The following is a 14,629-nucleotide window of genomic DNA, read 5'->3' on the forward strand; positions in this document are numbered from 1 at the left end:
TCCCCTCAGCTGCTCTCTGTCCCGGGGCCTGGCGTGGCGGCCCCCCCACTGGGCCCTCTGGTCACCGGCCTCCTGCCAGCCCCCCTCTCCCAAGCTGTTTCTGCAGGCCCTTGCTTAGTGAGGCTTTTAAATAAGATCTTGAGGTTTTCCCCCAGTTTGAATATTTACAGAAAGCTTGACTTAAACCCCAAGGATAAAACCCCTCTTAGTTCCTGGTGGGAGCGCATGCTGGGTGGAAGATGAACACGGCTGCCAGCAGTTACCCGATGGCGTCGCTGTACGTGGGTGACCTGCACCCCGATGTCACCGAGGCCATGCTCTATGAGAAGTTCAGCCCCGCTGGGCCCGTTCTCTCCATTCGGGTCTGCAGGGATATGATCACCCGCCGGTCCCTCGGGTATGCCTACGTCAACTTCCAGCAGCCAGCAGATGGTAAGTGACATATACAACCACATCTACTGCTTTTTTGTTCACTTTTGTTCACTTTTTTCCCCATTAATCCACACTGCTGTTGGTGTGGCTTGCCGTGTAGCTGCCTACCAAAATGTTACGCTTAAGAGGGTAAGTAATCACTTGCTAGTGATTGAAACAGGAATATTTTTTTACTGCTTGATGTCTACAAAATACTCTGCAAATGCACATCTTTGTAACATCTCTGATAGACAGACCTGTTTTTCTCTTAGTGATAGTAAACTTTGGAGACCTAGGTTTGTTCCTTGCAAAAGAGAATAATCTCCAGTGTGTTCCCCTTCGTTCTTGTGTAGGTTTGGGCTATCTGTGTGGGTCTTCATGCAGCCTGTCCTAGCGGAAAAAGTTCAGAGTAGTCAGCCCGGGTTGAGTGCTCATTTTGAGTGGCTGAGCCTGTGGCTGCCCACTAGTTCCAGTTTAATATTTGGGAGAACTGGTGGACTGCAGGTTGCTGTGTTTGTGCAAGCAGCCAGATAGGTCTCCCAGTCTGGGAAGTGGTATTCTTGTGTTAATGGGAAAGAAGGTGTGTTATTCAATGTGTGGGAAACCAGGTTGTCTCACATGCAGAAGCCATGTTGATTTGCTCTTACCAAACTTTTTTCCATACTTTAATTTGGTTCTGGCTCAAGTAGGTATTCCAGAGCTGAAGCAGCAGTAGCCTTTGAAAGATGGGACAGAAGAGGTCATTTTGGAACATGTCTTTTCTGGAGGAAAAATGGGTCAGCATTTTCTGCCCTAGTTTTCAGAGTCTTTGCTTGTTGACTGGTATAAGTTTATTGCTCTGTGCTGTGATTTAGCAGTGTATATATGCAACAGGGCCATGCAAAGGATAGGGAGTGAACTTTTCCCTTGAATTCAGAATCAATTCACAACAGCACAGACCTCAGCAGCAAGTAAACTCTCCTTTAACCTGCAGTTGGTTATCCTGCTTTACATTTTTACAGACAGCAGAGAGTGGTCTGTTTGTTGCATAGGGTAATATATTGACTTTGGATCAAAGTATTTCTTGTGTAGAAAACAAGAAATGTTATTACAAAATTGTATTCCTGCAAGCTAGCAGAGCATCTGGGATTGAGCCCTTGGCTGGAATGTTTGGATTTTACATAGTCTGTTGTGACTATGTGCCATCCTAGCTTCCATCTTCTCCCAAGCCAGAGTACCTTCTTCTGCATGTCCTTTACTTGGAATGTGGACTAATCTGATTGAGCACTTCTGATCCTTTCTCTTGCCAGGCTGATAAAAAGCTGGCTTGCACCCCACTGCATAATTTCTCATTCATGGAACTCTCAGAAGTGATTTTTATGCAGACTAAGCAGTGTATTTATGTGTTTTAAAACTTCTCGGTGCGAAAGGAAGAACCTGAAAGCTTGTATATGTGGTCCTCTCCTGCTCTGATGGACCTGTCTGCTCTGACTCCCTCTTATAAAACCACTTTGGTATGTCCACGTGCTGTACAAGCAAAGATACAGTTATTCAGGCTCACCTGCCTTTGTCTAGGCTATGGTGTCATTTTGCAGGATAAGAGAAATAAAAACAAGCAGCAGAAATAAAGCCAAGAAGGAACTCAGAGCTTGGATTAGATGAATGTTGGGGAGATGAGGTGCAAAAGTATAGATAAAGTTCTTTTAAAGTAGAGAAGACCCGTGTAATACATGTAGTTATGATGTTAAAAGGGAAGAGCAGCTAGTCACATGTGCTTGCTTTAGCAGAAAGGAGTTCTGCACTTCATCCAAATATGAAGACAGGTGGCCTTCCAATATATTTCAAGGTAATCTTTTATGGTAATAAATAGGCAGGAATTTAGAGGGAGGTTGCATCATTCTGAGCTCCTGATGAGGCAGCAGACATTTTAGGAAGTCCCAGTACTTCAAGTGATACTTTGACAAAGTAAATGGTGTCTTGTTACTGGTAGAAGGTCAAGTGATTTAAACCTAATTATTGGGTTAATACTGGGAAAGAGAAATATTCAAACTCTTCCTGCCCTCATGAAGAGATCTCTTCTGAAGTGCTCCTCATTTCTTCTGTCTGGCAAACTGCAGCATGTGCTACTTTGCATAAGTAAAAAACAGCTGCTGTACTAAATGTAATGCAGCAGAACATAGATAATTTTGGAAAGGTGAGCTACTTGGTGGTGTGTTGTGGTCTCTCTGAAACAGACTTAAATATGAAAAATACAATTTTTATTGTGGAATGCAGAAATTGGAATGGTTTTCAAGGTCACAGCATGCAGTACAGCCTGCATGAGGGCTTTCTGAGAGGAGGAGGGATCAGGATTTTCTTCCAGGAATGCATAATCAGAAATGCATTTGGACTTCACTTTACTAAATCTTTGAAAAGATCTGTTTTGTTTCTGGGTGATAGTAGGTGCTACAAAATATCACTTGAAGTAATCGGGGAGCTTTGTGCTCTGAAAAACTTCTAGGGAGGTTCTTGTGGACACATTGTTAGTATGCTTGAAGTGGTAGTAGGTATTAAAGGAGTCGATACATGATAGTTTGCATTTCCCTGGCACCTTTTGTGGAAGGATGAGTGCTTTGTAAATCTGAAGAAAACAATGTTTTAACTTTTTTGTGTGGTAAATAGGACTCTGTCCTTATGGCGAGAGAAAGGCCATAGAGCAAATCAAGTAGCCAGAGCTCTTCCCCATTACGTGAGGCCACCAGGAGCTCACGCTGTCACATCCTGAACGTGCTCTGTACTTTCAGAGTTCCTGTGTCCAAATTGGTTCAAAGCTTGTGTTTTTCTGTACATTTTTGTTAGCTAACGGAGTGATGCTTGACCCGGCAAGGGGTTACTTTGTGGACATGCATTGCCTAACTGGTTGTTTGCTGCAGAGAGGTTATTTTTAGTGGAAATAAGCTCTGCTGTTTTCGATTGCAGTTCTTTGGTGTACTAACCAGTGAATGCTGAATCTGTCATACTGTGATAGGCAGATTAAGGAAATGCTTCAAAGTTCTGGCTAGTTCAGGCTCAGCTGTGGTCGTTAATATTTATTATTTTTGACTGAAGAAGGGAAAGAAAACAAACTAATTTAATTTGAAAGAAAAGCTGAATTTCCTTTTTCATGTGTTCTTCATGCAATTTAATTGCATTTCAGGGTTTTATAACATTGGCAGTCATGACATGACAACTCAGATAATGAAGCAGAGAAACTTTAATATGGCTACAGAGATAAGCTGTTCTGGAAGTACAGAGAAACCAGAACATTTCCCAAGCCAAGAAGGAACCCACAGCTGGGATTTAGATAAGTGTCTCTGAAGAAGCAAGGTGGAGAAGAATAAAGATAAAACTTTTTGTCTCTCTTCTTCCTTGAAGAGGAGAAGACAATGTAAGGGAAGACTTGTGTAACGTAAATGCAGGGTGAAGTTAAAAAGGAAGAGTGGTTACTTGTATATGCCTCGTTGCCATCAGCATTTTGTTCAAACTTCAGTGATTAAGAGATTTAAATCTGTTCTGTATGCAACCTCTCTTTTTTCAAAAATAAGTGGTTAAATTTGTGCTATGTGCTTTTGTTGTCGGGTCTCTTTTGCTTAGTGACGTAAGCAAGAGCCCAGAGGTTTGCAGAGCAGCCATCTCTGCACAATAAAACTCCTTGTGCAGAGTTTCTCATGGGTGAATCTTGGTGTGTGCATGAGGTTATCTGTATTTATGCTGCTCAGCCACAGTCGCTAATTCCAGCATTGTGTTAGCTCTGCATCAGGGAGCCTGTAAGGGAGATCAATTACCTTGAGGCCTGAGGCAAACTGCAAGGAGTGTTCATATGCTTTCCCTATCTAGAAGGCTGTGGAAGAGGAAAGAAAACAAAGCCTGAAAGGGGTTAAGAGTGTGTCTAATGTTATATATGAGTTGTAGTTGAGTCTGCTGGAAGGACGACAGGAACCAGTGGGAGAGAAACAGATACAGGAACTGAAATGGCTGAAACTTTGTGGCTTAAATAGAAGAAAATGAGAAGGTGTTTGCTCAGATTAAGGAAATGAATCAGATGTGCTTAGCCTGAGTCATTCACATAACTCATGGTGATCCTTTACAGGTTTTCTTAGGTCCTGGCGTAATGTGATTGCATTTCCACCTGCAGGTGTGGCAGACCTCTCTCAAATCAGGGAATCCATCTAGGGCTTTCTTACACCACTGCTCACAAGAAGTGAGCGAATTTCAAGCAGAGGACAATAATAGAGTGGAATACTAGCAGGCTATTGAAAAAGCAGTACAATAGTATCTGCTTAAGTATATGCTTAGGAAGCTTGAAAGAACTGGGAGTAAGGTCATAACTAGTCTATGTCTCGGTAGCTGCTGCAGAGTGTTTCAGTTCCCTCTGGTTGCATGTCGCTGCTTCATCTGCTTGTCACCTTTATGTTTCTGCTGCAAATGGCATATACAGCTAGTTTGTGTCCTTGCCAACGCATATTTCTGGAGGACCTCTCCCTGCTATAAATAAACACTGCCAAATTTGACAAGCTGGACCAACTTGCCTGCTGAAGTGCCTACTAGGAAGGGACTGCAGGAAGAACCTCAGTTGCATTGATTCAGAGTAGCAGCAGAGGAATCATTTTAGCATGACAGTTAATTGTATTTAACTCTTTTGACTAAACAGAGCTAGTAGAGCCCTAGCAAGCATAACTTTACTTCTTAAATTATTTTTTTCTTTTGCGAGCCTGACTACTTGGGGAGTGAAGTCCAGCAGAGCTTGTTTTCCAGCTGGCTGTATATGTGAAGGACTGGGGGGAAAATGGTGATGGCATCACTTCAATTTAAAGAGCAACAACAACAAAAACATTTCAAAGCACATGAAAAATTCTGAGAAACTTCCATGCAGTAGCTGAAACTACTGCCTTTGAGGGTAGGGAGTGCAGGAGACTTTTGTAGGCAATGTCCCATTGGAGTTCCTAGAGATAGTTTTGTGAAGTGCTGAGTAGTTACTCTGGCTGCACTAGCAAAATCACATGAAAGAAGGTGTTTGAATTGGCATTTTCCTTGAAGTTGCTGCTCCTGAAATCAAACCAGCAAATGTCACTGGATGAAGGTGGCCTGGAAGAGCTGAGCCAAACAAATTTGGAAAACTTGGGTTCTACCCTGTTAATATTCCTTGATTTTAATGCATATCTATCCCTCTCATTCATGCTGGGAATTAACAGCCTTTCTTGTTCTGTGCTCACTCCATGCTGGGAGTGTTTTCTGGCACAGAAGAGTCCCAAGCATCTCAATTTTATGAACAAGATCCTAATGTGTGTACGTAATGATCCTTTTAATATATCAGTAGGTAGCAGAAATAGAATCGTGGAGGGGGGTTTCAGTGTAGGTTAGAATGACAGTGCTGGGGTTTTGGAGTTTATCTAAACACTTCCATGTTAATCAGATTGGGTGTACGACTTTTTTTCCAGACTTTTGTCCGCTGTTGCTGTCAGCTTTAGATTGAGCAACTTGGGAATCATTTTTTGGCCACATTAGTTAGAGGCTGACTCATGTCTTCTTCCCAGCCAGCCACGTGTTCGTGCACATTTTCCCTGACCTGATGGGGAGATGATCCTTTTCTCTTAATAGAAATGTGTACGGGTAGATGTGAGCTTCATGAAAAGCAAACAAGCCAAACAGTCACTTTTGTTACTTCCCTTTTTCCCCCAGGGTTTCCTGTATTTCCTTTCCTTCTTTGGGTGGAGCAATAATAATTAAGAATATACCTAGTAAACCCTGGGCATTTTGACATTCATTTTGCTGTGGTGGTTAAAACATTACTCTAATGTAAATTTAAAATAGTCTGTTAAACCTGTTATATACTTAAACATGTTGTGACTGTGCTGCAAAGACGTCCCTTGAAATACCGAGCTAAAAAGTTGTTGGAATTGGTTGCCCATGATATTACCCCAAATGTCACCATGAGCTGAGTAAAATTCGGAGAAAACCGTCATCCACATGATGGAAACCTTTATTCTTTAACAAACCACAGAAATCTGTTCTTGGCTTCTCTTGCAGCTGAGCGTGCTCTAGATACCATGAATTTTGATGTGATCAAAGGAAAACCCATTCGCATCATGTGGTCTCAGAGGGACCCCTCCTTGAGGAAGTCAGGGGTTGGGAATGTCTTCATTAAGAACCTGGACAAATCCATTGATAACAAGGCACTTTATGACACATTCTCAGCGTTTGGGAATATTTTGTCCTGCAAGGTGAGATGTGGTTACTTTATCCAATTCTGTTAAGTGGTGACATGATGAGACATGTCCAGCATAGGAAGCAAAAGGGACCCCTTTGACCAAGTGAGGAGCAGAGTCTTGAAAAGGCAGAGTTGACCAAAAGGTCAGGGATTGCTGAAGTTGCATCAGATTTGGTCATGAAGTGAGGAAGTCTGAAACACAGATAACGTTTTCCTAGTGTTGACCCTTGGCAGTAACTTCTTTTTCATGTGCTGGCCTTGTGTGTGAGAATGACAGAGGAGAAAACATGTTCAGAGAGCTGACACTTTGTTTTCCTTCCACATATCTAGGTGGTGTGTGATGAGAATGGCTCTAAGGGCTACGCATTTGTGCACTTTGAGACCCAGGATGCTGCAGATAGAGCCATCGAGAAGATGAACGGCATGCTGCTAAACGACCGCAAAGTGTGAGTGTCACAGCCAGAAGCAGCAACGATCGCATGAACCGTGATGCATCTCGGTATTAACAGGGACACACAAGGCACTGGTTCTCCTGGCCCAAGCCTTGGCCTTCTACCTCTCCACTACAGGGCTGGTGAGTGACCCTGCCCAAGCCATGGCCTGCTACCCCTCCATTACAGGGCTGGTGGGTTTCCCTAACCAAGCCTTGATTTGCTACCTCTCCGCTAGTGGGCTTGGGTGGGTTTCTGTGGCCAGTACTCTCTCCACTGCAGAGCTGGGTGGGCATCCTTGGCTGACCATAGGACAGGTGATTTTTCTGGTTGGTCTGTAGCCTGTTTGTCCTTCTCTTCTGCTGTCACCCTTTCTTGTCCCCATTCCCAGCTCCTACTACACACTCATTTTTTTTTTTTGCCTTGCTGCAAGTCACACATTGTTTTTCTGCTCTTGAAAACAAGCTGCTTATTGGTATTTTCATTCTTTCTTACAGGTTTGTTGGGAGATTCAAGTCTCGTAAAGAGCGGGAGGCTGAGTTGGGAGCGAAGGCGAAGGAATTCACCAATGTCTATATTAAAAACTTTGGGGATGACATGGATGATGAAAGACTAAAGGAGCTCTTCAGCAAATACGGTAAATATAGAAACACTTTTAATAAAGCTGTGAATTTCATGACCCATGGTAGTTTAGCAGTGCTGCTGCTATCTGTATAGCTCTAGCTGGGTCAGTTTTGGGCTGAGGAATACAAAGAATTGAGATGTGAGTAGTAGTTGTGCCAAACATTAGACAGGAGGCAGAGGCTGACCAGCAGACAAGAGAGGGAGGGCTGGGGCTATTATATGGAGTTTAATAGTCTTGAAATAGTTTTGTGGTATTTTACTAACCCTGTCCCTTGGTAACAGGTAAAACTCTGAGTGTTAAAGTGATGACAGACCCCACTGGAAAATCCAAGGGCTTTGGCTTTGTAAGCTTTGAAAAGCATGAAGATGCTAACAAGGTATGACCAATTTTTGTGCTGCTTGGGTATCTGCAGAGAAGAAAAACTTCCTTGGTTTATCATGGGAGCTTGCTACTAAAACGATAGAAAATTCTGCCTCAGGCATAACCTTCTCCAGATGTGGGAACTTAAAAACCTTTTGTGCCTTACTAGCTTGACATTCAAGGGTAACTTGGCATTTCTCCAGATTACTAGATCCACACAGAATGCAGTGGTATAATCAAGAACATTAATTGCTCAAGAAATACTAAAATGCAGGGTTTAAGGAGGAAGAAGGCATCTAGAGTGAGAACATTGCTTAGAAATGGTCTTCTCTAAGCAGTATACTTGTTAAAATTTGGTCTTTATTCCCACCTCTTCTTGCAATTAATTTGCAAGTTGCTGTTAGTCCAGCACTTACAGTGGTGTTGTCAGCATGATCTCTCCTGATAACTTCAGTTTGTCTTTAATTAGCCTGTTGTTACATGGAAGCAGTGCAAAGATAATGCGGCTAACAGGCGGGGATACAATGTGGGATTTGGACAGTCCTGTTCTTAACAGGATCAGGTGCTGTCTTGCTTCAGCAGTTGACAGTTTCCTCTTGAACCATCTGTCCAGGCAGTAGAAGAAATGAATGGAAAGGATATCAATGGGAAAATGGTATTTGTAGGCCGAGCACAGAAGAAGGTTGAGCGCCAGGCAGAGCTGAAACGGAAGTTTGAACAGCTAAAACAAGAGAGACTCAGCCGGTACCAGGTGAATAGTCTGCTCCTTTTCTGAATTTAAGCACCATTTTCAGTCTATTGGCACACTTGAAAGGTATTGACGAAGTAGTCAGTCATTGTCCTGAGCGAGATCCTGGGAGTTAAAATGTAAAGGCGACTGAGGTATTTAGGGGCAAAGGGGACATCAGGGCATAGTGTTGGCAATGAAAGTGTTCAGGAGGACATGAGAAAAGTCATGTTGTCTCCTTTACTTTCAAATGGGGATACCTAGAAGGATGGAAAGAGCCAGCATAACCTTATGTTGTTGTCTCTCTAATTTATGTCAGAACTGGGTCATGTCAGAGACTGCATCTGAATCTTTCCCACTGCTTGCAATATAGTGCTTGACTGGGGACCCATGATGCAAAAGGAAGGCAGAGGAAATCCAGACAAGCTCCCTTTCACCACAGTGGGACTTGTCTCTACGCCTTTGCAACATTTATTGCCTTCAGCTTTGGGTGGTACGGAAGGAACATTATGCTAAATTAAGAGTTTTCAGCTAAATTACAGCTCTGGCAGATAGACACTAACAGTTGATGTGCTGAAGCTTTTCCTTTAATGTTACGAATGCTTTATTGTTCTCTCCCTTCTAGGGTGTTAACCTATACATTAAAAACCTAGATGACACTATAGATGATGAAAAACTGAGGAAGGAGTTCTCACCTTTTGGGTCAATAACGAGTGCCAAGGTATTGTAGGTTTTGGGGGCGTTTGGATTTTAAAGCCTGAAGAAGGAACTGTTATCTGACTGGGATTGAAGGGCAGTTCTTATATCCTCTGGTCATTGTGGTCCTAAGAACATCTGGACTAGTAAATACACAGATTTCTTTGGGTCTCGGTGGGATTTTATTGAAAACTTGCTTTGTTTCCTCCTCAAAAGAGGAGGCAGGAAGTGGCAAACATGCTTGTTTGAGGTGACTCCCAATAAGAATGAAATGGCCTTTTCCTACATGCATTTAGAGGCTGCACCAAATCTTTCCCATTCCTTACTGTGCGGTGTGGGCCTGGGGACACATGGTGCTTACAGAAAAGCAGAGTAAATCCAGACAGGTGACTTTTCATTCACTGAGTGCCTGTCTCTACACCTCTGCAACAGTTATGTCCTACCTGCCTGAAATCTGACATTTAAAAAATATGGATTCTTAGGCTAAGTTCTTGTAACGGTACTCCACTAGCAATTGATCTTTACTGCAGGTCATGCTGGAAGATGGACGGAGCAAAGGGTTTGGCTTTGTCTGCTTTTCCTCTCCAGAGGAAGCTACGAAAGCTGTGACAGAGATGAATGGGCGAATTGTGGGCTCAAAGCCGTTGTATGTTGCACTTGCACAAAGGAAAGAAGAGCGAAAGGCCCATCTGACTAATCAGTACATGCAGCGCATTGCTGGGATGAGAGCCTTGCCTGCCAACACAATCATTAATCAGTTCCAGCCTGCTGCTGGGGGATATTTCATGCCTGCTGTGCCCCAGGTGAGCTGAGCTGGTGTAGGTTTTTTAACCTGTCTTGGAGCTTTGATGGTTCAGCTGCAGTAATCTCATTGAGCCTTTCTTATGCCTATAAGCAAACATTCCTAATGAGGGCTGCAGTCAGTGGAGCTAATTCTGTGCCTTCCCAGCTGCCTGTTCTCTTAATGTGAATTGAGTGTTGAGTCCTGGCAACAAGTGCCAAAACATGGTGTAAACCAAGTTTGTCATTCACTTCGATGTGGCCTCTGAGCTTGTCTGATCTTTCTTCAGGCACAGAGCAGACCCACTTACTATGCACCCAATCAAATGACGCAGATGAGACCCAACCCACGCTGGCAGCAAGGAGGAAGACCTCAAGGTGAGCATGCTAGAGACAATATTTTGGTTGTATGACCCTTTTGGCTGTACTTTCCAACAACAGCAATGCATGCTTTCCTTTCTGTACATAACCCCAACTTGCTTCCTGTAGCTGACTGTCCTGACTTGCCAGCCAGTTCTATTTTGAGGATTTCCCCTCATTTCTTCCATTAGGCTTCCAGGGAATGCCAAATGCCATGCGCCAGTCTGGACCACGGCCAGCACTGCGCCATCTGGCCCCTGCCGGCAATGCTCCGGCCTCTCGTGGCCTCCCTGCTGCTGCCCAGCGAGTTGGTAAGTTTTCTGCCTCCCAGGCTCTTCCCCTTGTCTGTGAGGGAGGAGGATGCTATTGAGACCTGACTTCTCCTTCCAAAGATGCAGATAACCAAAGGCCACCTGGAGCAGGGGCAGAGAGAGCACCTGAATAATCTTTCCTATTCCTTGCTGTGCAGTGCAGGTCTGGGGACAGTTGGTGCTACAGCACAGCAGTGGAAATCCAGATGAGTTGTTTTCCACTGGTTTGGAACTCATTTCTACACCTCTGCAACATTTACCACTCAAAAAAAAAAAAAAGGCTCTGTAGGTTGTGGATATTGTTTTCGGAGTAGAGCATCCAAATTCATTTTATTCCAGTGAGTAGCTAGAAAATAGCTTAAATGCAAGATGTTTTAGGGAGAACAGCCCCTTCCTAAAGTAGCCAGTTGCATTTTGCAGCCTGGTTTCTAAAGAAGTATTGCAGAGCATAGTTCGAATTCAGCAGTTAACATCAGACATCCCAGCTTGCTTGCGTGTTGCTACAGGTGTTTGTAATTCTCTTCTCTTCTTTTGCAGGTGTTGGCACTGCAGGGCAGAATTTAGCTCCTCGTCCGCCTGTAGCTGCCCCTGCTCCCAGAGCAGTACCTCCTTATAAATATGCCTCAAGTGTCCGCAGCCCACACCCAGCTGTACAGCCTTTGCAGGTAACACAAGGGTCTGGGTGGTGAAGTCCCTGCAGGTTACTGCAGGCCAACAGGTTTTGCATGCAACTGAAGTGTTTTTACAGAAACTTCAAGCTACTTTTAAACCCAGACAGGCATCAGAATTTAGAATTTAAAAACCTGGCTGTTGCACCTTTGCCAGGGGCAACCTAACTGGTTTCTGTCTTGCACTTGCAAGCCTTTTTTTACCCAGATTGGCTGTAAGGACATTTTTCTTGGTTCTTTGCTTTCCCATTTTGCAAGCATTCATTCTCTCACCTCTTTGCCAAATCCTCACTAGGCTATCATTGAAAGCACAGTTTGCTTCTCCCACAAACCTCTGCGTTGTAAAAAAAAAAAAAAAAAAAAGGGGGTTCTCCCACAAACCTCTGCGTTGTAAAAAAAAAAAAAAAAAAAAGGTGGCAGGCATGGATGCTCTTTGTCAGTTGTGGTATTTGTCTTACAATATTTGACCCAGTTTTTGTAAGATATTTACAGTGCCCGTGTGTGACTTTTTGGGGTTTTGAGTTCAGGACTTGGAGTGAGCATGTTTGTGAACCAAGGGCACCTTATCTGTCCTTTTCTGAAACATAAGTCTGCTGTAGGCTTGACGAAGGTTGTGTTTTAGAAGGAGGGAATATCTTATTGTCTCTAAGTAGCAATCAGCCTAGTATCTATTTCAGAACCCTCATGTCTGCCCTTCTGTAGGCACCTCAGCCTGCAGTACACGTGCAGGGACAGGAACCGCTAACGGCCTCCATGCTGGCTGCTGCCCCTCCCCAGGAGCAGAAACAGATGCTGGGTAAGTGAAACTCCAGTTCTTAGAGATTGCGTTTTACGTTGGAAATCCCCTCGGGTTTCAAAGATGACTTTTTAATTGAAACTCGGCTGTCTGAACTCTGTTTTTGCCCTAGGAGAACGTTTGTTCCCTCTGATTCAAGCTATGCACCCCAGCCTTGCGGGGAAGATCACAGGAATGCTGCTAGAGATTGACAACTCGGAGCTTCTGCACATGCTAGAGTCTCCAGAGTCCCTCCGGTCAAAGGTAAACCAGCCTGTTCTTTCAGATGAGGTGGATTGTGAGCAACTTTGGTCAAGAGAGCAGGTCTCACTAGATAACTTGTCTCCCCGAGGTGGAGGAGGCCGTTGCCGTGTTGCAGGCTCACCAAGCCAAGAAAGAAGCTGCCCAGAAGGTGGGCGTGGTTGCTGCTACCTCTTAAACCAGGAAGACTGGTGGTAAGTGCCTGGGTCCTTAGCTTCGGTGAAAAGCTTCTGGAATTGGAGTAAATAAAGCATGATTGTTAGTGAATGCAGCCAGTCTGGAGCCCCATGTCAGTCCGCGTGCAGCACTTGTCTGATTTTAGTCCACTCTTTAAAAACCAAAACAAACCCTAATGTAGTTTCTCCTAACAGAATCCTTACTGTAGAAGCTTTAGAAAAACTCTTCAGAAATCTTTCTTTAAGCATCAGAAAGGTGTTGCATAAGTCCCTCAAGTGTTCCTACCAGTTGACATGTCAAGGGAGGAATAATGTATTGAGATGAATCTTGTGAAACTGCTAATCTGGGAAATAAAATGACATGCAAGACGTTGAAGTGACTTTGAGGCTAAATGGGCTGTTAATGCCCGTTCCTTGTCCTGCCAATCACCTGCCTACAGTATGTGTTAAAGTGCTGGTGTCAGGGATGTCGTTTCACTGCATAGGTGTCTCCAAGTCCTGTCTCCTGTGTTTGGAGCTGGCTTTTGTTTAACTTCTGAATAAGGTTTTTTGATTCTTTGAATGCGTCTTCTCGCTTTTCATGATCCGTTTTTCTGTGGGTTGTCTGGAATTTACATCTTCAGTACTTTTTGTGAAGCTGTTGTGGTCAGATGTCACAACTCAAAATGGTGAAGAATGATGAGGGTTCTTTATATTTTCATCCGTTTGTTTCTCAGCAGCTCCAGTCACTGGCTGCTCTGCTAAAGAATTTGAATTTCTTGCCAGATGATCAGAAATGGGTATTATCCACAACTGTGAACAGCTTCTCTGTGCCTTGCAAAGTATATGGGCGTCCTTATGGCTTGTAATGCTGGAAGGTTTGCTAGCCTGGAGCAAGGTGTGCTGTGCGTAGGTAACTTGTCTTCCTCTTTTCCTCTAGGATGCAAAGAAGCCAAATAGCCCCTTCATAGACATCAGCTCAAGGTGTTTGAAGATTCTTCACTGCTCCTGCAGATCTCAATGCCATGCATCATATCACATAGTTATATTGCATTTTGTAAATTAATCTTTAAGGTCTTATTTAAAAAGCCAACTCTGAAGCTCTAGATTTCCAAAACCAGAATTGGGCTTGCAAGCTTTTCCTTTGTGGTCAGAACAGAGCTGCCCTTTGTGTCTTCTGAGGAGGATGTCGAGGATTTTAGGTTGGAAGTTTTTGTGGTTTTGGTTTTAACTGAACAATCCAGTTTGGAAAGTCTGGAAAGCATTTATCAATAAAGGAATAAACTTTCACTGTGTGTGTCATCTTTTTCTCTTGATAGGTAAATGTGATATGGCTCAGTAAAATTAAACTGACGGGCAGTTGTCATATGACTGATACATTAAAATAGTGATTTGAGTTATTGTTAATTTTGGACAATCACTGTTTTGAAGCGGCTGTGTTAAAATTATGCCACAGGCTGATCATGTTGGGTTTGGTTAGTGTCTGACTGGGTGACGGCTGTAACTGAATGGTGATCTTATAGAAGGATTTGGGAGGTATTTTTCAAGTGAGGTGTAAAAGGGGGTTGGCTCCCTCTTCATCCTCTGCTGCAGAGGAGAAGCCTTGCTGTTCTTTGTCTATGTTTCTATACTTCCACCTGCATGCTTTCCTTAATGGTTCTGTTGCTATTTTGTACTCTAAAGGTGGCTGCGTTTTGGCAACGGCGTTGATCGATGCTTTGTAAACTATTTTGGGTGATCCTTTGGGGTAAGAGGGAGTATATAGCACGCAGCAATCCTGAAAGAAAGAGGTGAAAAGAAGACGTTACAGCTCCTTCTGCTGTGAAGGAAGGTGGCTAGCTAAACCATCTTTCCCCTGGAGGTG

At 43.6% G+C, this 14,629-nt stretch overlaps 1 protein-coding gene across 1 annotated transcript; it reads left to right on the plus strand.

Annotated features, from left to right (window-relative positions):
• Positions 1-223: 223 nt before the first annotated feature.
• On the plus strand, positions 224-14,052 carry PABPC4 (poly(A) binding protein, cytoplasmic 4 (inducible form)). Its single transcript, XM_009703727.1, has 15 exons — positions 224-432; positions 6,436-6,629; positions 6,947-7,062; positions 7,545-7,684; positions 7,954-8,048; positions 8,646-8,783; positions 9,385-9,480; positions 9,986-10,258; positions 10,526-10,613; positions 10,787-10,906; positions 11,444-11,571; positions 12,277-12,370; positions 12,483-12,613; positions 12,702-12,801; positions 13,706-14,052. The coding sequence occupies exons 1-14, from the start codon at positions 240-242 to the stop codon at positions 12,786-12,788; spliced, it is 1,893 nt and encodes a 630-aa protein (XP_009702029.1). The 5' UTR covers positions 224-239; the 3' UTR covers positions 12,789-12,801; positions 13,706-14,052.
• The last annotated feature ends 577 nt before the right edge of the window (positions 14,053-14,629 follow it).

The sequence above is a fragment of the Cariama cristata genome, unplaced genomic scaffold, assembly GCF_000690535.1.
Source record: "Cariama cristata isolate BGI_N322 unplaced genomic scaffold, ASM69053v1 scaffold43787, whole genome shotgun sequence".
NCBI classification, from domain to species: domain Eukaryota; kingdom Metazoa; phylum Chordata; class Aves; order Cariamiformes; family Cariamidae; genus Cariama; species Cariama cristata.

What these genes read in the sequence shown, in the direction of transcription:
- PABPC4 (XM_009703727.1), top strand. Translation starts at nt 240, where the DNA reads ATGAACACGGCTGCCAGCAGTTACCCGATGGCGTCGCTGTACGTGGGT. An exon ending in GGAGCTCTTCAGCAAATACG is followed by an intron (nt 7,685 to 7,953) that starts GTAAATATAGAA and finishes CCTTGGTAACAG; the next exon opens with GTAAAACTCTGAGTGTTAAA. An exon ending in GGAGCAGAAACAGATGCTGG is followed by an intron (nt 12,371 to 12,482) that starts GTAAGTGAAACT and finishes TTTTTGCCCTAG; the next exon opens with GAGAACGTTTGTTCCCTCTG.